This window comes from Loxodonta africana, chromosome 20 (genome assembly GCF_030014295.1).
Source record: "Loxodonta africana isolate mLoxAfr1 chromosome 20, mLoxAfr1.hap2, whole genome shotgun sequence".
In the NCBI taxonomy this organism is placed as follows: Eukaryota; Metazoa; Chordata; class Mammalia; order Proboscidea; family Elephantidae; genus Loxodonta; species Loxodonta africana.
Window position 1 is genome coordinate 51,508,662 of NC_087361.1, and position 23,854 is coordinate 51,532,515.

The following is a 23,854-nucleotide window of genomic DNA, read 5'->3' on the forward strand; positions in this document are numbered from 1 at the left end:
TTCTTAAAAAAACCCGTTGCCATCGAGTCGATTCCGAATCATAGCGTCCCTATAAGATAGAGTTAGAACTGCCCCATAGAGTTTCCAAGGAGCACCTGGTGGATTTGAACCACCAACCTTTTGGTTAGCAGCAGTACCACTTTCCCACTGTGCCACCAGGGTTTCCAAAAAAAAAAAAAATCTTCTTAGGGAGTATCAAAATGGCTAAAAATGCATGAGAAATTACCAGGCCAAAAGTGAAAACAGAAAGAATTAATTCAGCTTTCTGTATCTTTGGCTGAAGCAAACAGGTAACCTCTCTAGAGGCAGAATCCTTCACTTGGGTCTCAAATTATTCCTACCAGTACAGTGGCCAGCACAAAGTCACATATAACCACAGACATAAAAAATAGGACACCACAAGACAAGACCAGCAAAAACAAAAGACTACGCAGAGGTCTAAGACTTTAAACTTTATAGCTGTCAGTTATAAAATCCATAGCAATGTTTTTTATATTTAAAGAAATAAAAGTTTAAAGAAATCTGCAGGAAAAAGAGTCCTAAAAAAAGTATTTTATCAGGTCTGAAAAATAATCAAGCACAATTTCTAAACTAAAAGAAAATTTAAAGTTCAATTCACAGATTAAGAACTTAAAAACAGATGATGAGAGAATCACTGCACTGGGAGACACAGCAGAAGAAATTATCCACAAAACTGCAGGAAGAGACAAAATGATGAAAAGCACCAGCAACAGCACAGAAGGCTTGAAGGCCTGAGTGAGAAGGTTTAGCAGATATTTAACCAGAATCCCAGAGGGTAAAAAGAACAATAGTGGACCAAAGGAAATATCCGAAGAGCTAACCGCTAAGATTTCTGTACAGCCAACCAACACAAAAATCAACAGATTTAAGAATCCCAACAAATCTCAAGAAGGGTACATAGAAGGAAATTCACACCAAGACACATAATGCTGCAACTGCAAAACAAAAAAGGCAAAGAGAAGATCTCTGTCTAGCCAGAGGAAAAAGACAAATTGCATTCAAAGGAAGGACAGTAAGACTGATAGCTGACTTTCACACCAACAACGTGAATCAGGAAACAGTGGAATGTCCTCAAGAGATTGAAAGAAAATAACCACCAACATGTTATCCTGTACCTCACTAAAGTATCTTTCAAGAATGAGCATAAAATTAAAATATCTTCTGACTGTAGAAAAAAAAGAATGGACCAGTACAAAAAGAAATTCAAAAGGACATCCTCTGTACAGAAGGAAAACAATCCAAGACGGAAGGTAAGAAATGAAGAAAGAAATACAGAGCAAACAAAACAACAAATACGTAGCTGAATCTAAATGAAGACTGAGAAGCTAAGATAATATTTTGTGGGGTTAAAAACATATACATACACATGTAACTCCACACAATATTTTATTTGCATATATTTTATATAAACTATTACAAAATCAATATCAATGGTGTATTTAAAAACATGAACATACAGCATGACTAAGTATGTCTCTTCAATGCTAGGCAGGAAAACCGTATGATCATACTAGCAGATCAGAAAAAGCACTGGCATTCATTCGTGATATAAATGCTCAGTAATTCTATCCTCAGAATAAAATTACGATATTCTTAAACTGGATGAAATCTATAGCAAACATAATACCTAACACTGACAGTCTAAAACTATTTCCATTAAAGTCAGGAACAAGAAAAGGATGACCACTAATCACCACTTCTTTTCAATAAGGAACTGTTGTTGTTATCGTTGTTAGGTGCCATCAAGTCGGTTCCAACTCATAGCAACAATACAGGACAGCGTAAAACTGCCCCATATGGTTTCCAAGGAGCGGCTGGTGGATTCAAACTGCAGACTTTTTGGTTAGCGGCCGAGCTCTTAACCACTGTGCCACCACAGCTTCATAGAGTACATAACCAATGCAAAAAGATGAATGGAAAAAAAGCAAAGAACTGGAAAGGAACCCATACGCTATCTGTAAATTACAGCAATATAATGGGCTAGAAAGAATATTCAAAAAAATCTAAAGACAAATTATTAGAAATAATGGGAGTTTGGGAGAGCTGCGGGATATAAAATTAACACACAAAGGGTAGCATTCCTAACGCCAGTAGAAACAAAGTAGAAAATATAATCAGAAAAGAAAGCCCATTTCACAATGTAACAAAAACTATAAAGACACGTTCACCTGGAGAATATTACGAAACATTACTTTAGGATACAAACAACCAAATAGCCAAAACAATTCTGAAAAAGAACAATCAGAGGATTTCAAGATTTACTAACTATGAAAGAACAATAATCAAGACAGTGGACACTGGTATAAGTACAGACATATAGATTAATGAAACAGAATAAATACTACAAAATCAAAGCCTCATATATGGTCAACTGAAGGGGCCCTAGTGGAACAGCTGCTAGCAGAAAGGTTGGTGGTTCGAATCCCCCCATGGTTCCACAGGAGAAAGACCTGGCGATCTGCTTCCTTAAAGATTACAGCAAAAGAAACCTTATGGGGCAGTTCTACTCTGTCACACAAAGTCCTTTTAAGTCGAAATCAACAAGATGGCAACTAACAACAACAACAACAAAAATGATCAGCTGAGTTTCAACAAAGGTACCAGCCAGGGTGAGGAAAGGATAGTCTTTTAACAGACAGATGCTCATATGAAAAAACAATTAATTCTGACTCTTACCCTTACACCATACACAAAAATTCACTCTAAATGGATCACCCATCTAAACTATAAAACTTCTGGGTTCCTTAGGTAAGACACCAAAAGTACGAACTACAAAAGAAAGAAGTATGAAATTAAGACTTTATCAAAATTAAAACTTCTACTCTTCCAAAACCATTAAGAAAATAAAAAGGCAAGCTACAGACTAGAAGAAAATATTCACATACTTTTATCTGACAAAATAACTTGTACCCCAAATCCACAACATAACAATGTCCGGGATATAATCTAAAACTATTCCACATATGAAGAGGAAGGAAAATGTGATTCCAGCTCAAGAGATAAGAGAGTTAACTGATGCCAACTCCAAGATGACCCAAATGTTATTTTCAGATGCAGACTTTAGAGCAGCCATTATAATTATATTCATTGAGGTAAAGGAAAATACTATAATAATGAACAAAAAAATAGGAAATTTTTATCAATGAAATAGAAAACATAAAACACAAAAGAAAATTTTATAAATAAAACATACAGTATATAGAATAAAAAATGAGTAAAAGATTTGGACAGACACCTCACAAAAGATATACAAATGGCCAATGCAAACGAAAACCAAAGCCCTCGCTCTTCAGTCAATTCTGACTCATAGCAACCCTATGGGTCAGAGTAGACAGAACTGTCTCACAGGGTTTCCAAGGAGCAGCTGAGCAGCTTTGAACTGCTGACCTTTTGGTTAGTTGCCCAGCTCATAGCCACTGCGCATAACCACGTTAAAAGATGCTCATCAGGAGGTGGAGCCAAGACGGCAGAACAGACAGACGCTTCCATCAAGCCCTCTTTACAACAAAAAAAACCCAAAGACCCGAAAAAACGAGTGAAACAAGTACGTTTGTGACAAGCTGGGAGCCCTGAGCATCAAAGGCAAGCTTATACAACGAACTGAGAGGCAGGAGAAGGAAGAGACCATTCAGAAGCAGAGAGGAGTTGCTGGACCTGAATCGCAGGGGGCCCTTAGGCACCATTCTCAGAGTGGCTGCGGCGGCGGCAGCGGCCTGGTCCTAGCCTTGCCGCAGTTTCCACAGGGAGAAGCAGCCAGCCACGCAGCTCACTCACACCTCCAGAACCTGAGGGGAAGGGCGCTCTCTGCAAAAGCTAAGTACTTGCGTATATTTTACCGCGCCCCCACCCCCACCCCAAAGCCGGCTTCAGCGGCTGAATCCCTGGGCCTGAGATAGAACCTGGTGAGCACCTGGAGCTGTCCTTCCGGCCTTCGGGAAGGAAAAAATTTCCAACTGGGGGGAAAGGATAATTGGCTAGCTCCATTAACTGGGGGAGCTCAGGACAAAAGTTGCCCCTGTCCAGGCATAAACTATCTGTGGACCTTGACCACTTTGCCCTTCTGCATGGACCTGTGTGGGCCTATTTCAGGAGAATAGGTTCTTGTTGGCGAACTCCAACCATTTCAGCAGTGCGGTGGAGAGGTGGGTGTTTGACGCTTGACATTGCTGTGCCTATTAAACAATGTCCTCACCTTCCCACAACAGGGACCTAAGGACTGGTGGCTCCACTTGGGTGGCCCAGCCACCCGCGACAGGGGCCCAGGGATAACTGGTGCCTCCCAGTCCTTACAACAAAATCTTTGGGTGCCCATGGTCCCTCTGCAGAACCCACCCACTAGCACGCTCTACGGAACAGAGACGCATTTTCCTCAGAGACACTTCGGGGTCGGTTCTCAGCCCCCTGCCTTGTTCAGACCATGACCCCCTGCTGTTATCAGATACTGGTATATGCGCCAATCACCCCTGCCCCTCTAAGACTCTAGGACAAAGCCTGTACCACACACTTGATATCAGCTACCTGGAAACCTGAGCTCAATTCATACAAGAAAACTGAATGGACTCCTAGACTGATATACCTGATAACAGCTCTAGCCAGCTGGGGACAGGACACCAGAGCTCCAAAGGCAAAAATAATCAAGCTAGCTCACTCAAGCAACCCATAGGGGTATACCAAAACAAAACAAAACAAAGCAGCTACGACACAGTAAGCAAGCATAAACTAATACAACAACTTATACATGGCTCGAAGACAACAGTCAATATCAAGTCACATAAAGAAACAGATCATGATCACCTCAACAGGCTCTTAAAACAAAGAATCCAGGGATCTTTTAGATGAAAGTGCATTCCCGGAATTACCAGATGCAGAATACAAAAGTTTAATATACAGAACCCTTCAAGACATCAGGAAGGAAATGATACAATACACAGAACAAGCCAAGGAACACACAGATAAAGCAACTGAAGAACTCAGAAAGATTATTCAGGAACGTAAGAAAAAGTTTAATAAGCTGGAAAAATCCATAGACACCATTCAGAAATTCAGAAGCTTAACAATACAATTACAGAATTAGATAACTCAACAGAAAGTCCGAGGAGCAGAATTGAGCAAGTAGAAGCTAGAATTTCTGGACTCGAAGATAAATCACTTGGCACTAATATATTTGAAGAAAAATCAGATAAAAGAATTTAAAAAAATGAAGAAACCTTAAGAATCATGTCAGACTCTATCAAGAGAAATAACCTATGATTGATTGGAGTACCAGAACAGAGAGGGATAAAAGAAAATACAGAGAAAATTGTTAAAGATTTGCTGGCAGAAAACTTCCCTGATATTGTGAAAGACAAGAAGATATCTAATCAAGATGCTCATCGAACTCCACATAAGGTAGATCTTAAAAGAAAGTCACCAACACATATTATAATCAAGCTTGCCAAAACTAAAGATAAAGAGACAATTAAAAGAACAGCGAGGGATAAACAAAAAGTCACCTACGAGGGACAGCCAATAAGAATAAGCTCAGACTACTCGGCAGAAACCATGCAGGCAGGAAGGCAATACGATGACATATTTAAAAAACTGAAGGAAAAAAACTGCCTGCCAAGAATCATATATCCATCATAACTGTCTCTTAAATATGAAGGTGAAATTAAGACGTTTCCAGATAAACACAAGTTGAGGGAATTCGTAAAAACCAAACCAAAACTACAAAAAATACTAAAGAGAGTTCTTTGGTTAGAAAATCAAAAATATCAGGTATGAACCCAAGACTTGAACGCTGGGCAGAGCAACCAGAAGTCAACCCAGAAAGGGAAATCAAATAAAAAAGGCAAGATCAAAAAAAAAAAAAAAAAAAGCCCAACACAGGGTAACGGTGATGTTATCATATAAAAGAAGACAACATTAAAATAATAAAGAGGGACTAAGAAATGTAATCATACACCTTCCATATGGAGAGGAAGATATGGTGATACAAAGAAATAAGAGTAAATAATAAGGTAACCACAAAGGAGACAAACTATCCTACTCATCAAAATAAAATACAAGGGAAAAATACAGACTCAGCAGAAACAAAATCAACAACAACAAATATGAGGAAAAGGACGATATATAAAGAAAATCTACTCAGCACATAAAATCCACTGGGAAAAAGAAGCTGTCAACACACAAAAAAACACATGAAAATGATAGCACTAAATTCATACCTATCCATAACTACCCTGAATGTAAATGGACTAAATGCACCAATAAAGAGACAGAGAGTGGCAGAACGGATTAAAAAACAAGATCCGTCTATATGCTGCCTACAAGAGACACACCTTAGACTTAGAGACACAAACAAACTAAAACTCAAAGGACGGAAAAAAAATACATAAAGCAAACAACAATCAAAAAAGAGCAGGAGTGGCAAAATTAATTTCTAACAAAATCGACTCTAAAGTTAAATCCATCAGAAAGGATAAGGAAGGACACTATATAATGATTAAAGGGACAGTACACCAGGAAGATATAACCATATTAAATATTTATGCACCCAATGACAGGGCTACAAGATACATAAAACAAACTTTATCAGCATTGAAAAGTGAGATAGACAGCTCCACAATAATAGCAGGAGACTTCAACACACCACTTTCGGTGAAGGACAGGACATACAGAAAGAAGCTCAATAAGATCTAAATGCCACAATCAACCAACTTGACCTCATAGACACATACCGAACACTCCACCCAACGGCAACCAACTATACTTTCTTTTCTAGTGCACATGGAACATTCTCTAGAATAGACCACATATTAGGTCATAAAGCAAGCCTTAGCAGAATCCAAAACACTAAAATATTACAAAGCATCTTCTCTGACCATAAGGCCATAAAAGTGGAAATCAATAACAGGAAAAGCAGGGAAAAGAAATCAAACACTTGGAAACTGAACAATACCCTGCTCAAAAAAGACTGGATTATAGAAGACATTAAGGATGGAATAAAGAAATTCAGGGAATCCGATGAGAATGAAAACACTTCCTGTCAGAACTTTTGGGACACAGCAAAAGCGGTGCTCAGAGGCCAATTTATATCAATAAATGCATACATCCAAAAAGAAGAAAGGGCCAAAATCAAAGAACTATCCCTACAACTTGAACGAATAGAAAGAGAGCAACAAAAGAAACCCACAGGCACCAGAAAAAAACAAATAATAAAAATTAGAGCTGAACTAAATGAAAAAGAAAACAGAAAAACAATTGAAAGAATTAACAAGACCAAAAGCTGGTTTCTTGGGAAACTCAACATAATTGATAAACCATTGGCCAGACTGACAAAAGAAAAACAGGAGAGGAAGTAAATAACCCGATAAGAAATGCGATGGGCGATATTACAACAGACGTAACTGAAATTAAAAGAATCATACCAGATTACTATGAAAAACTATACTCAAATTTGAAAACCTAGAAGAAATCGATGAGTTCCTAGAAACACACTACCTACCTAAACTAACACAAACAGAGGTAGAACAACTAAACACACCCATAACAAAAGAAGAGACTGAAAAGGTAATCAAAAAACTCCCAACAAAGAAAAGCCCTGGTCCAGATGGCTTCACTGCAGAGATCTACCAAACTTTCAGAGAAGAGTTAACACCATTACTACTAAAGGTATTTCAGAGCACAGAACAGGATAGAATACTAAGAAATTCATTCTACGAACCCACCATATCCCTGATACCAAAACCAAGTAAAGACACCACAAGAAAAGAAAATTATAGATCTATATCCCTCATGAATGTAGATGCAAAAATCCTCAACAAAATTCTAGCCAATAGAATTCAACCACATATCAAAAAAATAATTCACCATGACCAAGTGGGATTCATACCAGGTATGCAGGGATGGTTCAACATTAGAAAAACAATGAATGTAATCAACCACATAAATAAAACAAAAGACAAGAATCACATGATTTTATCAATTGATGCAGGAAAGGCATTTGACAAAGTTCAACACTCATTCATGATAAAAACTCTCAGAAAAATAGGAATAGAAGGAAAATTTCTCAACATAATAAAGGGCATTTATACAGAGCCAACAGCCAACATCACCCTAAACGGAGAGAGCCTGAAAACTTTCCCATTGAGATCGGGAACCAGACAAGGATGCTCTTTATCATCACTCTTATTCAACATGGTGCTGGAAGTCCTAGCCAGAGCAATTACGCTAGATAAAGAAATAAAGCACATCCAGATTGGCAAGGAACAAGTAAAAGTGTCTCTATTTGCAGATGACATGATCTCATACACAGAAAACCCTAAGGAATCCTCCAGAAAACTACTGAAACTAATAGAAGAGCTCAGCAGAGAATCAGGATACAAGATAAAGATACAAAAATCAGTTGGATTCCTCTACACCAACAAAAAGAACATCGAAGAGGAAATCACCAAATCAATGCCATCTACAGTAGCCCCCAAGAAGATAAAATACTTAGGAATAAATCTTACCAGAGATGTAAGAGACTTATACAAAGAAAACTACAGTACACTTCTGCAAGAAACCAAAAGAGACTTACATAAGTAGAACATACCTTGCTCATGGATAGGAAAACTTAACATTATAAAAATGTCTATTCTACCGAAAGCAATCTATACATTTAATGCAATTCTGATCCAAATCCCAAGGACATCTTTAATGAGATGGAGAAACAAATCACCAACTTCATATGGAAGGGAAAGAGACCCCAGATAAATAAGGCATTACTGAAAAAGAAGAACAAAGTTCAAGGCCTTACTTTACCTGATTTTAGAACCTATTATACCGCCACAGTAGTCAAAACAGCTTGGTACTGGTACAACAACAGATACATGGACCAATGGAACAGAATTGAGAATCCAGACATAAAACCATCCACATATGAGCAGTTGATATTTGACAAAGGCCCCAAAACAGTTAAAGCGGGAAAAGACAGTCTTTTTAACAAATGGTGCTGGCATAACTGGATATCCATCTGGAAAAAAAAAAAAAAAATGAAACAAGACCCATATCTCACTCCATGCACAAAAACTAACTGAAAATGGATCAAAGACCTAAATATAAAATCTAAAACGATAAAGATCATGGAAGAAAAAATAGGGACAATGTTAGGAGCCCTAATACATGGCATAAACGGTATACAAAACATTATAAAGAACGTAGAAGAAAAACTAGATAAGCGGGAGCTTCTAAAAAGCAAACACTTATGCTCGTCCAAAGACTTCATCAAAAGAGTAAAAAGACTACCTACAGACTGGGAAAAAGTTTTTAGCTATGACATTTCTGATCAGTGCCTGATCTCTAAAATCTACACGATACTGCAAAAACTCAACTGCAAAAAGACAAATAACCCAATTAAAAAATGGGCAAAAGATATGAATAGACACTTCACTAAAGAAGACATTCATGCAGCTAACATATGAGGAAATGTTCACGATCATTAGCCATTAGAGAAATGCAGATCCAAACTACAATAAGATTTCATTTCACTCCAACAAGGCTGGCATTAATCCAAAAAATACAAAATAATAAATGTTGGAGAGGCTGTAGAGAGACTGGAACACTTCTACACTGCTGGTGGAAATGTCAAATGGTACAACCACTTTAGAAATCGATTTGGCGCTTCCTTAAAAAGCTAGAAATAGAACTACCATATGATCCAGCAATCCCACTCCTTGGAATATATCCTAGAGAAATAAGAGCCTTTACACGAACAGATATATGCATACCCAAGTTTATTGCAGCACTGTTTACAATAGCAAAAACATGAAAGCAACCAAGGTGCCCATCATCGGATGAATGGATAAATAAATTATGGTATATTCACACAATGGAATACTATGCATCGATAAAGAACAGTGAGGAATCTGTGAAACATTTCATAACATGGAGGAACCTGGAAGGCATTATGCTGAGTGAAATTAGTTGTAAAAGGACAAATGTTGTATAAGACCACTACTATAAGAACTTGAGAAATAGTTTAAACTGAGAAGAAAACATTCTTTCCTGGTTATGAGAGGGGGATGGGAGGGAGAGTGGGATAGGGGCATTCACTAATTAGATAGTAGATAAGAACTACTTCAGGTGAAGGGAAAGACAACACACAATACAGGGGCGGTCAGCACAATTGGACTAAACCAAAAGCAAAGAAGTTTCCTGAATAAACTGAATGCTTCGAAAGACAGTGTAGCAGGGGCAGGGGTCTGGGGACCATGGTTTCAGGGGACATCTAAGTCAACTGGCTTAATAAAATCTATTAAGAAAACATTCTGCATCCTACTTTGAAGAGTGGCGTCTGGGGTCTTAAACGCTAACGAGCAGCCATCTAAGATGCATCAATTGGTCTCAACCCACCTGGATCAAAGGAGAATGAAGAACACCAAGGACACAAGGCGATTATGAGCCCAAGAGACAGAAAGGGCCACATGAACCAGCTACTATATCATCCTGAGACCAGAAGAACTAGATGGTGCCCGGCTACAACCGATGACTGCCCTGACAGGGAACACAATAGAGAACCCTTGCGGGAGCAGGAGAGCAGTGGGATGCAGACCCCAAATTCTCATAAGACTAGACTTAATGGTCTGACTGAGACTGGAAGGACCCCGGTGGTCATGGCCCCCAGACCTTCTCTTGGCCCAGGACAGGAACCATTCCTGATGCCAACTCTTCAGACATGGATTGAACTGGGCAATGGGTTGGAGAGGGATGCTGGTGAGGAGTGAGCTTCTTGGATCAGGTGGACACTTGAGACTATGTTGGCATCTCCTGCCTGGAGGGGAGATGAGAGGTTGGAGGGGGTTAGAAGCTGGTGAAAACGACATGAAAAGAGAGAGTGGAGGGAGAGATCAGGCTGTATCATTAGGAGTAGAGTAATTGGGAGTGTGTAGCAAGGTGTATATGGGTTTTTGTATGAGAGACTGACTTGATTTGTAAACTTTCACTTAAAGCACAATAAAAATTATTAAAAAAAAAAAAAGATGCTCATCAGAGAAATGTAAATTAAAACCACAATGAGAAACCTCCACCCCAGAGGTCAGCAAACATTTTCTATAAAGAACCAGAGAGTTAACTATCTTAAGCTTTATAGTCCACCTAAGCTCTCTCCTGCAACTACTCAACTCTGCTCTGTAGCCCAAAAGCACCACAGACAATTCCTAAAACTATGTACAAGATCAGACAGGCCAGATTTGAACCACGAGCTGCAGCTGCCCATTGCTGCTCTCTACATCCATAAGAATTACTTAAAATAAAATTACTGACAATCCCAAACATGAGGAGATGGTGCAGGTTAGTGTCTCTCTCACTGCTGGGTGCCGACTGTAAAACAGCATGACCACTTTCGAAAAGGGCTTGGCAGCTTGTTATAAAGCTAAATATATACTTACCATAAAGAGAAAAAAAAAAAATCCACTGCCGTCGAGTCGATTTCAACTCATAGCAACCCTACAGGACAGAGAAGAATTGCCTCAGAGGGTTTCCAAGGAGCAGCTGATGGAATAAAACTGCCAACCTCTTCTCGGTTAGCAGCCGAGCTCTTAACCACTGTGCCATCAAGAGAGTTTTTTGCTTTTATGAATAAATCTGCTGTGAACCCCTGTGAACAGTCTTTTTCTAGACATGTTTTTCTTTTTCTTGGGTAAATATGTGGGAGAGGAATTGATGGGTTATATGGTAAATATGGGAACCCTAGTGGTGCAGTGGTTAAAATCTTGGCTGCTAACCAAAAGGTCACCAGTTCGAATCCACCAGCCGCTCTTTGGAAAACCTATGGGGCAGTTCTACTCTGTCCTGTAGAGTCGCTATGAGTCAGAATCAACTCGATGGCAATGGATTTGGCTGGTTTTTTGTTTTCATGGCAAGTATATAACCATAGGAGCCCTGGTGGCACAGTGGTTAAGAGCCTTGCTGCTAACCAAAAGGTCAGCAGTTCAAATCTACCAGGTGCTCCTTGGAAATCCTATGGGGCAGTTCTACTCTGTCCTAGGGGGTTGCTAGGAGTCGGAATCGACTCGACGGCAACGGGTTTTTCACATAACCATACAGAACTGATGGGTTATACAGCTATATACCTACCATAACCAAAACCAAAACCAAACTCAGTGCCGTTGAGTTGATTCCAACTCATAGCGACCCTATAGGACAGAGTAGAGCTGCCCCATAGAGTTTCCAAGGAGCGCCTGGGATATTCGAACTGCCGACCCTTTGGTTAGCAGCCGTAGCACTTAACCACTATGCCACTTACCATACAACCTATCAATTCCTCTCCTAGGCGTTTACCGAAGAAAGAGGAAATCATGTTTCCAGAAAAACTGTTTGTAGATGTTCACAGATTTATTCATATTAGCAAAAAACTGGAAACCCAAATGCTAATCAAAACTGGACAGTTAAATTGTGGAAAATCTATAAAATGAGACACTACTCAGCAACAAAAAAGAATGGACTACTGCTAGATGCAATAATCTGAACCCTAAAACATTATGCTGAGCAAAAGAAGCCAGATAGAGTAACGTATGGTCCATTTATCTGAAACACTAGAAAAGACAAAGTGAACCTACAGTGAAAGGACACAAATCAATGGTTGCCTGGGACAGTGGATGGACCGTGACTAGGAAGGGATGCAAAGAACCCACTTGGGTGATAAAATGGTCTACGCATCCTGATCATGGTAGTGGTTACGTGAACGCATCTATCTGTCAAAACCTGCCAAACTGCACGCTGAACACGGCTGCATTTTATTGCATATAAGTTATACTGCAACAAAGCTGATTTAAAAAATTACTGTGGGATATTTTAAAATACCTAAGTAAACTGAGAGAAACTACAGGTTCATGGATAGGAAGACACAAAGACAACATGTCTCCCCCAAATCATTCTATACATGTTACAATCCCGAACAAAATTCCAGTTAGAGTTTTTTGAGAAATTAAAATTTTTTCTGAAATTTATATGGAATAAAGTTCCAAAACAACTTAGACAATCTTGAAAAAGAGGACAAAACAAGGGTGACTTACGCAAGCACCAAACCAAAACCCACTGCCATCGAGTCGATTCTGACTCATAGCGACCCTATAGGACAGAGTAGAACTGCCCCCATAGAGTTTCCAAGGAGTGCCTGGTGGATTTGAACTCCTGACCTTTTGGTTAGCAGCCACATCTCTTAACCACTATGCGACCAGGGTTTCCTGTCCAAACACAGATTAGGACAAATTATAATGCCATGTTAACTGGCCTAAGAAGAGACTAATGGATCAGAATATAGAGTTTAGAGACAAATTTATGAAGACATGAGAACTTAAAGTACCATAAGGAAAGATTAAGCCCTTTGCCAAAGTCCCTAGGCGGCCCAAACGGCCTGTACTCTGCCAACCTAAAGGCTGGCGGTTCAAATCCACCCAGCGGTAACATGAAAGATAGGCCTGGTGATCTGCTTCCGTTATGATTACAGCCAAGAAAACCCTAGGGAGCAGTTCTACTCCATAACACATGAGCAACTATGCCACTGAACTGACTCAATGGCAACTAACAACAACAGAGTACCACAATGGCAGGAACACAAATCAACAAAGAAGAAGTGAAGTTTACTAGATGATGTTAGAAAAAATGGCTCACAATACATGAAGAAAAATGGAAGCAGATCTCTACTTAATACCACAAATAAAGTTGGATTATTGGTGAATTAAAGACCATGTAAAAGGTAAAACCATAAAACTAATAAAAGAATATAAGGATACCTTTATGGCTTAAGAGTGGGAAAGGCTTTCAAAGGCAAAAAAAAAAAAAGTGACTTTGACACATCAAAATTAAAATTTCTTTCTAACAGAGGAACATGACAAGTGACAGCATGGGAAAAGATTATTTTCAATGCCTAGAATCAACAGAAGACTAATATTAAGTATATGCAAAGAATGTCTGGAAAATATGAAAAAGAGAACTACAATAGGAAAAAGATAAAAACCTATGAACAAGTAATCTACAAAAGAAACACAAAAAGCTAAAAAGTTTATGAAGAGATGCTAAAAATCATTAGGTAGCAGAGTAATTCAAACTAAAGAGAGATAGCATTTGAATTTCCATTAGACTGATAAATGATGCCTCTATAAGGTATACCAGACTCATTATGAACTGCTTGTTGAGTCTAGAGGAATTCAGCCATTCTGAAAAACAATCTGGCATTCAGAAAACTGAGAATACACACAGTCTCAGCATTTCTGCTCCTGGGTACATATGCCAAAGAAACTCTCACAGATCCAGTGAAGATGCTTGTTGCTGAAATATTTGTAAGGGCATGAAGTTAGAGGCAATCAGTGTGTCTATCACTCGGGGAACACCACCCAGCAGACTGAAGCAATGGACCAGATGGACATATGGGAACGCAATGTATCTTTTTAAAAAAGTGCTAAATAAACAAAAAGTAATAAAAAGGATGATGTATTACACTACACCATTTCTGTAAATTAAAACACATGTATACACACACAAAAACACATTTCTCAAAAAGACATACGTTAAACACATTACAACGATGGGCTGGTGGATGGGTGTGGAGAATGGAGAGGGAAATAGAGACAAAAGGAAGAAAATAAATACATTAAATGAGAAGAGCATTGCACAAAACAATTTTAAGGTGCCATGAAGGGAGGAGTATGATCCTTCAACTCTGAACCTGAGGTCGAAATAGCTAACTAAATATGTGAAAATAGAATAATATTTTAGTAAGAGAAATAATTCACTCTTGAGTGATCCATCACAAACATGTGCTTGCAGACTTTCAAACGTGCTAGACAAACAGAGGCAGGAAAAAAAAAATTCAGGGAAATGTCTTAAAAAAAAAAAAAAGATTAAGATACCTGAGGTATACTGTGTTTTCCATACTTCCAAAACTTATTGTGTGATAAAAGAAACTTAAATTTCTCCTCCAGAGAATCAAGTTCATTATCAGGCAAGAGGCAAAGCAATTTCTTGAAGGCCAACAAGGAACAAGTTATAACTCGATAGAATTTAGCTTCTCTTTCTTCCTCTGGAACAGTTCTTGACACAAAAAAAGAAAATATATATAAGGACTGAGAATAAGCCAAACTACATATCTGACACCTCTATTTTAAAAGTTTTATCATTAAATATCTACCATAGTTGCTTTCAAATGACAAAACAAATATGATTTTTGAACATCACACTGCTTTACTTCTATCTTCTATTACTGCTGCGTCAACTTCCCTCAAAATACAGAGTTTTAATCACATATTTTACTACAAGTACAAGAACGTGAAAGAAAAGCCATGGTGTGAAATAAGTGTACGAATATATTGGTCTCAGTAGCAGACGACAGGGTTATTCTAGAAAAAGGATACCAACGCATTTATTTCCCTTTAGGGGCTCTGAAAACTTTGTTTTGAACATAAGCGTAAATGTAAACAGGACATTTTGCTACTCTTTCAATAGAACTATTCACGGTTCCTCAACTATTTTCAACCAGATCTTAAAATGGTACCTGCTATGCCTGACCGAGAGGTAAATTTGGAAAAAAAAAAAATCTAAAAACACCTCTTTCTAAAAGAACCAAATGTGTATGTATAGCTCCCAGATAATTCAAGTTAAACAGCAGGACAATTTGCAAATAAAAACTCTTAAAACAGCACCTGCACATAGTACTGTATCAAATATTTCCATGTTTACATTTAGAATCACTTCTCTTAAAAAAAAGGTCACACTGAAATTAACCATGTCACCGTGAGTTACAGGGAAATAAAACAACTTACTGTGGGTCACTGAGCGTGTCAGGTGTTTCTTTTAAAAGATGATCATGAAGCACCTGGAGAGGAGAAAGAACCGTCAATGATGAACAGACAGAGCACAGGTTTAAGTTAAACCCATTAAAAATCGCCATAAATCTCATCACCTAATTGTTTTTACCCTCTTACCATTAAAACAGTTCCAGAATGACCATTAAGTAGCAAACTAAAAGGATTAAATTTTACCTGTTTTTCTTTCCCTATCAATCCTCTGGGAGCCCCTTAAGAGCTATGGCTGCTAGCCAAAAGGTCAGCAGTTCGAATGCACCAGCTGCTCCTTAGAAACCCTATGGGGCAGTTCTACTCTGTCCTATAGGGTCATTATGAGACGGAATTGACTTGATGGCAACAGGTTTAGGTTTTTTGGGTTATCAACCCCCTGGGTTGACTGCTGTTCGGGTAAGGAGGACAGGGCACTTCTTCCCCACACCTCCAATTTCCATCAGGAGGAATCTTCCCCTCAACACTCCTGGCCACTTGCTCCCCCATGCCTCTTGCAAACAGAGAATCCCAATTAGTGAATTTGGGAGAGAAATCAGGTCCTGGTTTTCCTCCTCCTACATCCTTGAGAGCCTCCCTCCCACAGAGAGCTGCACACTGGGCTCTGCTGTGTCACAGAGCAAGGCCAGGTGTCCCGACATTTTGTACATCTGCCTAGTCCCAGGGTGCAGTGCTCGGGAGCCCACTGTTGCAGTATCACCTTTAGAGCAATTACTATCACTAACATTTATTGAGGCATTGCTGGGCACATTTCATGCATGAGCTACGTTAATCCTGACAACAAATCCATGAAGTACAATTCCCATTCTATAGATGAGGAAATGGGGCACAGAAAGTTTAAGCAACTTGCCCACGGTCACACACCTAATTAATGGCAGAGTGAGACTGGAACCCAACAGTATGGCCCAAAGTCTACGTTCTTATAGACAGTACGACGGTGTGTCTTTAGCTCTGACATTCTGATCTTTGTCTGCCTGACTCCTTGCTCATCAATTGGTTTTGAACTTGGAAAAGTTCAAACCCAATAGTTGTAATGAACTGTGACATAGCCAACTAAAGAGAAAATAAAATGGAGAAAATAATCCACATGGTTAGTTATCCATCCATAACAAAGTCAAGAAGAATACAGGAGGCAAAAACAAAACAGAAAGACCTGTGAACAGCCAAATTAGTTGTCTCAAAGTTCCTTTTCTAAAACTCTTGGTGACCAATCTCATGACTTCTCTCATAATATGTCACCTGGTATTTCAAATAAACCAATGACTCCCAATTAGCAGATGGATTAGAGAACTCCCTTTGAGAACATGATTAAAGCTACCCTCTCCCTAGAACAAGCTAGCCACGCCCAAGGAATGAAGAACCAAGAACCTAAATGGAGAACTTGAAGGTGGTGGGGCGGGGGGAGGGCGTGTTGGGAGGTATAGGATGAGATCTGGTAAAACCAACCCCAAAAAAACAAAAGTGCCCTGGTGGCACAGTGGCTAAGAGCTCAGCTGCTAACCAAAAGGTCTGCAGTTCAAATCCACCAGCCGCTCCTTGGAAACCCTGTGGGGCAGTTCTACTCTGTGCTATGGAGACATGGAAGAATGGAAAAACCAAGAGCCCAAATGGAAAACTAGACTGTGTAAGGGAGAGGGAGAAGTAGGGAGGTATAGGATGAGACCAGACAGGGAGGGCAGGTCACGCAGGCCGATAAGGAATCTGGGTTTGTAAACATAATGGGAAGCCATAGGAGGGCTGACTAACTGAAATGGGGAAGCGAAAAGGGAGGGAGGGAGGGAGGGAGGTGTTTAGGATGGATTATGCACAGGGTGCTATGGAAACACAGGGGTTCTACTAAATAAGGAAATGAATCCAAGCACGAACTTTTAAAAATCCTTAATTCCCACCTCACAGTCCACCTACTTTTACTTCTTGATATAATTCTAACAAGCTTGGTTGTCTAGCTCTTCCAGTCCATTTACTAGGAGTAGAAAATGTGGGAAGAAATGAGGAAGGACACTGTTAGATACAGACACATGGAAAACAACAAAAACTTATGGCTGATATCCATCCAGCAAAAGTGCTGGCCAAGTGTGGAGAAATTTGTATCTCTTCATGGGAGTATAAATTTGTATGACCTTTTTGAAGGGTAACTTATCAATAACTGTAAAAAGTTTAAATGTTCTTATCCTTTGACCCAACATATCTGTTTATAATAACTATCACTCCCACAAGGGTATGAAGAGAACAATTCAAAAATGTTCAGTGAAGCAGTGTTTATTATAATAAAAATTGGGTAAAAAAAAAAGGTATATTAATATAAAAGAGATTAATTAAACTACTATAAATCCAACAGAAGCCAACAAAGAAAATGAGATAGATCTGTATGTATTCATACAGGGAAAATATGAATTTAAATTTATTTTGAAATGTATTTTTCTAGATTATATATTATAAAACATAGGCCTAAATTTTTAGATATAAATTAAGATTTATAAACTAAAGATGGAAAATTTCAGTATTTTAGAAAAATACAGTCCAACATCTTAATTTTGCTGAAAATCCAAAATGGTTAATTTTGTTCAACACCATTTTAAAAAGGCAACCTTCTACTGTTTGAACATAGTTCATTTACTTATTCCCCCACAAAGCCAAGTGAAAGAGCTGTCACTGTGATCTACCTTATATCCCTTATACACTTAAAAAAAAAAAAAAAAAGATAGATACAGGCTGCTTCCAAGAACTTACACTTGCAATTTCATCCTTACAAAACGCTATGGCTTCGGGTTGCTTGCTTGGAGGGAAAGCGGCTTCAAACGCACCTTTTGCCGCACATGCAGCTGGTGTGTAGGTATCACACTGAGCCATGAGCCAATATCCCATTACACTTTTTAAATAGGGAGCCAAGTGTTTCTTTACTTTGAGGATGAGTTTCTCAAAAGCTTGCTGTGTGGCTTCTCGAACCCGGCGGTCATGATCCTATTGAAAATACGTAACTGTAAATAACACTAGCCCATAAAAACAAAGGCAGACCTTTCTGAATATGCTGTAATGACCCACTACTAAGAATTCACCTATGCATGGAGCTCAAATAAAATCAGTTTTTCCAAATATCAAGAATTTGACTTTGTTTTCTTTTTTGTATCAGAAATTATGTCAAACAGCTTGACATAATTTTTCATCCTCTCTTAACCATGATAAGTTTGTAACAGATTCAAGGCTGGGCCCTGAATAAACAATTCATTCTCATTCTTCTGCAACAAGTATACAATGAAATAAAATAATCCCAGAAACGTATTATGCTTGGAAAGTATCTACGAATTCTCAAGTAATGACCTAATTTCTAGAAAACGCAAAACCTAAGAACTGTATACAACCCAACACAACCCATCTGCATAACAATGCTGACATAACATTTCACATTCCTCACCAAAAATCAATCATTTAAATGTGAGAGTCCCCATGACTTCAAGCAAAAAATACATAACAGAAATAAACTAATAAAGTTTTAATACTTACGAGTGAAATTTTACAGAAAATTCTTGGCCAGTAAGGAAGAACTCCTTTTACAACTTCTGTGTCTCTCTCTGCACACATGGTTCCAAATTCCTGCATAGCCTGGTGTAAATTATTAACACTGTCAGGGACGAGCAGTCATTGTATTAGTTATGGATTACACTTACTCTATCCTGGAAGCATAGTCTATTTTAAGTGATGGCAGAACACATCATTTTTGCACGTATGATGTGGAATTAACCTGAACAGTGCCCTCACAGGCTATTCCACTAGAAACTTTTGTTTGGCTGAATTTAAAAAAATAAAATTCATCCAAACAAAAACCCGTTGCCATCAAGTCGATGCCAACTCATAGCAACCGTATAGGACAGAACAAAACTGCCCCAGAGAGTTTCCAAGCAGCTCCTGGTGGATTCAAACTGCTGACCTTTTGGTTAGCAGCCGTAGCTCTTAACCACTATGCCACCAGGGTTTCCAAACAAAATTCACGTAAAATTACAAGGTCAAAATTACATTCCCTAATAGGACAAACTGTGTTGTCAAAATTCTACAGTGATTCAAAAAAGTGCAGCACAAAAAACTAATTTATAACCTAGAAGCTAAGTGACAACCACGCTTACATCTATTCCTCAGAAACAAGGACAACTGTAAAGGAACTTATTTGTGACAAACTACAGCCCATTTTTCTTTACATAAACGATGCCAATGACATTTTTTAAACAAAAGGATTTTCTTGATCATTTTTATGAAAATAAGAAAACTTGCTTTTAACTTTGTGGTGACATCTTTCTTGGAAAGTTTCCGCAGCACCATTCGGAAATCAGAATCTACGAGATTGTCTATTTCTTCAGCTCCTTGAATAGCAGGAACATAGCTTAGGTCACTCTGAGATGTTCCAAAACCAATAAAGCCAGGCACCGTTCCCTGTTCTTTGGCAAGGAGTTCTGCAGCTCGGCCACTGTTGGATGGCTGATAAGGAGGGAGAAAAAAAAGTTCAGAATGTAAGTTCCTTAGAGTAATTTCCTGACTATTCCCACAGCCAGAAAAAGTTTTCAGTTAGGCATTTCTTTTTTTTCTAGTCTAAGACTTCATGTGTTCAATGTTCCCCAAAGATAAATATGTCTGCCACCAAGAAGCTATCAATAACAATTCTAGGAGAATAGTGTTTTTTTCATCTTCAGCTACAACCCACTAGTGGCTCAAGGTATCAATTTAATGAGCCATGATCAGCATTTTAAAAAAATAAAATAAAAATTTTAAAAATCAGAGTGTATCACATGTGGTAAGAATATTGTTTTATGAAATTTTTGTTTTCTAATTTTTATTAAGTAGTACGTATATACACATACGTGTACTATGTAATGATGCAAAATTAACTTAAAATGGATTTTTTCATTCATTCATCATATATGTTGTTAGTTGCCATCATGATGACGTCAACTCACGACAGCCCTGTGTGGACACAGCAGAATTGTTTCATAGGTTTTTCAAGGCTGTGACCTTTCAGAAGCAGGCCGCCGATCTTCTGGACAGTAGTCAAGAGCTTAACCGTTTGTGTCACCCAGGGACTCCTTTTCATCGTGCGTGTGTGTGTGTAAAATCACCACCATGGGGCAAGTTCAATGGGCAGCTGCTTCTAGATTTGACAGCAGACACATCTGACTTATTTCCACACACCCAAAGTGTACCCCAAACTCTTGGGGCTACAAAGGTGATAAATTACATTATTACAGACATAAAATTCAATATGACGGTAAAGATATAGGATAGACTCCTTTGTTTTAAACTACAGACAGTGATTTGCTTGACTGATGCACAACACAGCAGCCTCCTTGTACTAAAAATGAGAGGCTTAGTTGTGTCACAGAAAGTAAGTATTTGAACTTTTGAAAGAAATTAATTTATCAGCTGCCATCTAAGGAGGAAAATGCCTCAGCTCCATGACCAAAATGAAGTTGTTGTTGTTATCCACTACCACTGAGTCGATTCTGACGCATAGCGACCCTGCAGGACAGAGCAGAACTGCCCCATTGGATTTTCAAGGCTGTAATCTTTACAGAAACTGACTGTCGCATCTTTCTCCAGTCAATTTAGACTCATAGTGACCCCATGTGACACAGTAGAACTGTTCCATAGGGTTTTTTGGGCTGTAATCTTTATGGGAGCAGATCACCAGGTCTTTCTCTCAAGGAGCCAGCAGGAAGGTTCCAATTGCCAATCTTTTGTCACAGAAGACCAAATAAATAAATAAAACACTGGGAAACCGTCTAGATCAAAGGGGCCAAAATGTTAAATGAAATGAGTGTCCCTTGATTGAACCTCAGATGTTTTTCAAACACCATATTTTTTTAAAAGTTATAGAGTATTTTATTGAGATGATTGCAGAAACCAGAATACAAGTTAACAGTTTACACCATAGTCAAGTTTCCTGCATGTTATTAGTTACTCATGGTTATGCAGAAAAATGCCATTGTATTCAGAAGATACATATGGGAAGCATTTAGGAGTTAGGTGTCATTATGTCTACAACTAAGTCTCATATCGTTCAGCAAACTACATTTATTTAGAGATTGCACTAACGTAGCCAAATATTAACAAAGAGAAAGCAGGTGTGGACAAATGTTAACAACTGGTAAATCTGGGTAAAGAATATACGAGTTGTCACTCTAATATTCTTGCAACATTTCCCTCATATTTGGGGTTTTTCAGAAAATAAAACAATGAGAAAATTACTGAAATAACAAAAAAAATGAAATGAGAATGGAAGTAAAGCATGTGGCATAGTCCTGACACTGTTACGGCTATTGTTATTGATATTGTTATCTTTCAAAGATTGTGACACATCTATTAAAATGTGGTACTGATATCACAAAAATCTGCATCAAACAGGAAACATGTGTTTTCATAAAATCTGACAATCTTAGAAAAAACCTAGCACTATAAAAAATACCAATATAATAACATCCTTATTTGTGTAAACTTTTTTTATTATTTTTAATCCATCTGATGTTCTTTTAAACAGGTATTCAGTGAGTTTCTACCAAAGGCCTGCCCCCTGTTCTACGCTCCCAGGATACTGCAGCAGATGTAAACACCTGCCTTCATAGTACTTGAGCAGCCCTGGTGGTACAATGGCTAAAGCGCTCGGCTGTTAACCAAAAGGTCAGTGGTTCCCTAACCCACCAGCCGCTTTGCAGGAGAAAAATGTGACAGTCTGCTTCCTTACAGACTGAAACCCTATGGGGCAGTTCAACTCTGTCTAATACGGTCGCTATGAGTTGGAAACGACTGCACAGCAGTGGGTTTGGGTTTTGGTCATAGTACTTGCATCCCAGGGAAGCAAAAGAGTATATTTCAAAACATGTTAGCAGTCATAAGTGCAAAAGAGAAAAATAAAGCAGGAAAGGGTAGGGGGGTATTGCAATTTAAAACAGGGCGATCACTGGCGGCCTCACTGAAGTGTCTGCAACAAAACTTGGAGCCATCTGAGACCAGCGCGTCGGGAAGCGTGCCAGGCAAGGTCAAAGCTCGGTGAGGTCTGTGTGGCTGGATGGAGTGAGCGAGGAGGGAGCTGAACATGGAAAGGGACGAGGGGCCAACCATATACCTTGCATGCCATCATAAGGGCTCTGGCTTTACCCAGAGGAATGCGGGGGAGCCCCTGTATATTTCTGAGTAAGGAAGCGACATGATCCGAGTCATCCTGCACACCAAGCTCACGTCAACTCCCTCCCACCCAACTCCCCTCCTTCCTAGCGCTTCCGCCACCCCCCTTACCAGTTAGGCCAGGTAACCTTCCAGATGGAGCTGACACCGAACTATTTCTTAAGAAAAATTGCTCAGGTGGGATGATGACACGGATAACCTTTCCTCTCACAACTCCCCAATCGGCTCTGAGATAACACACGCCGCGGGACGCACACACAACACAGAGGTCACACCCGAAACGCGAACACACGCTTCCCCGCAGCCGCGACAGGGCGCAGGGCAGAGCCAGAGACTGCGAAGCGAGGTCGTCCCGGTGGCGGGGCCGCCCAGTACTCACCCTCAAGTTCCCCTTGGTCCGCTGTTTGTTCTTCCCGCCCATGGTCACGGTCTCGGTCACAGCCGCACCCCCACCCCCTCAATCCCCAGGTTGATGCGGCGGACCACAACTTCCGGCCTCTCGCGTGAACCGGAAGAGAGCCCACTGAAACAACTTCCCCGAGCCCGCCCCTTCCGCCGCCCACCCCGCCCTCCCATACCCTACTTCCGTGCCCGCCTCCAGCCGCGAGCCTAACCAACCGCCACCGAAGACGTCACAGTGAAGCCAACGCCCCCCTGAGTGACGTCATCTGTGCCCAATAGAAAGCCAAGCGTCAGACGCCAGGGCACCGCAACCGGCTTCCGGCGCTTTCAGGAAGCAGATTTGTTCCTTGCGTCGCGGTCCGTTGAGTTAAGTGTAGTGCCGGCGCTTCCGATTAGTGGTGACCTCAGTTCCTCTAAAAAAGTTTTCCTTGCCTACTCTATCGTTTTCTAGCTGT

The 23,854-nt window shown here is 39.5% G+C and overlaps 1 protein-coding gene across 2 annotated transcripts in view; it reads right to left on the minus strand.

Moving 5' to 3' along the window:
* The window catches only part of LTN1 (listerin E3 ubiquitin protein ligase 1), a 71,880-nt gene extending 48,367 nt beyond the window's left edge, over window positions 1-23,513 (minus strand). The window contains exons 1-6 of one of the 2 annotated variants that reach the window (XM_010590336.3): window positions 23,377-23,513; window positions 20,097-20,300; window positions 19,335-19,433; window positions 18,564-18,794; window positions 15,801-15,853; window positions 14,892-15,072 (exon numbers count right to left, since the gene is read on the minus strand). In XM_010590336.3, coding sequence (XP_010588638.2) covers window positions 14,892-15,072; window positions 15,801-15,853; window positions 18,564-18,794; window positions 19,335-19,433; window positions 20,097-20,300; window positions 23,377-23,418 — 810 coding nt within the window. In that variant the 5' untranslated portion in view covers window positions 23,419-23,513. Of the gene's footprint in view, window positions 1-14,891; window positions 15,073-15,800; window positions 15,854-18,563; window positions 18,795-19,334; window positions 19,453-20,096; window positions 20,301-23,376 lie in introns of those variants that run through there. The other variant, XM_023548489.2, reaches the window with a different exon arrangement.
* Between the last annotated feature and the right edge of the window lie 341 nt (window positions 23,514-23,854).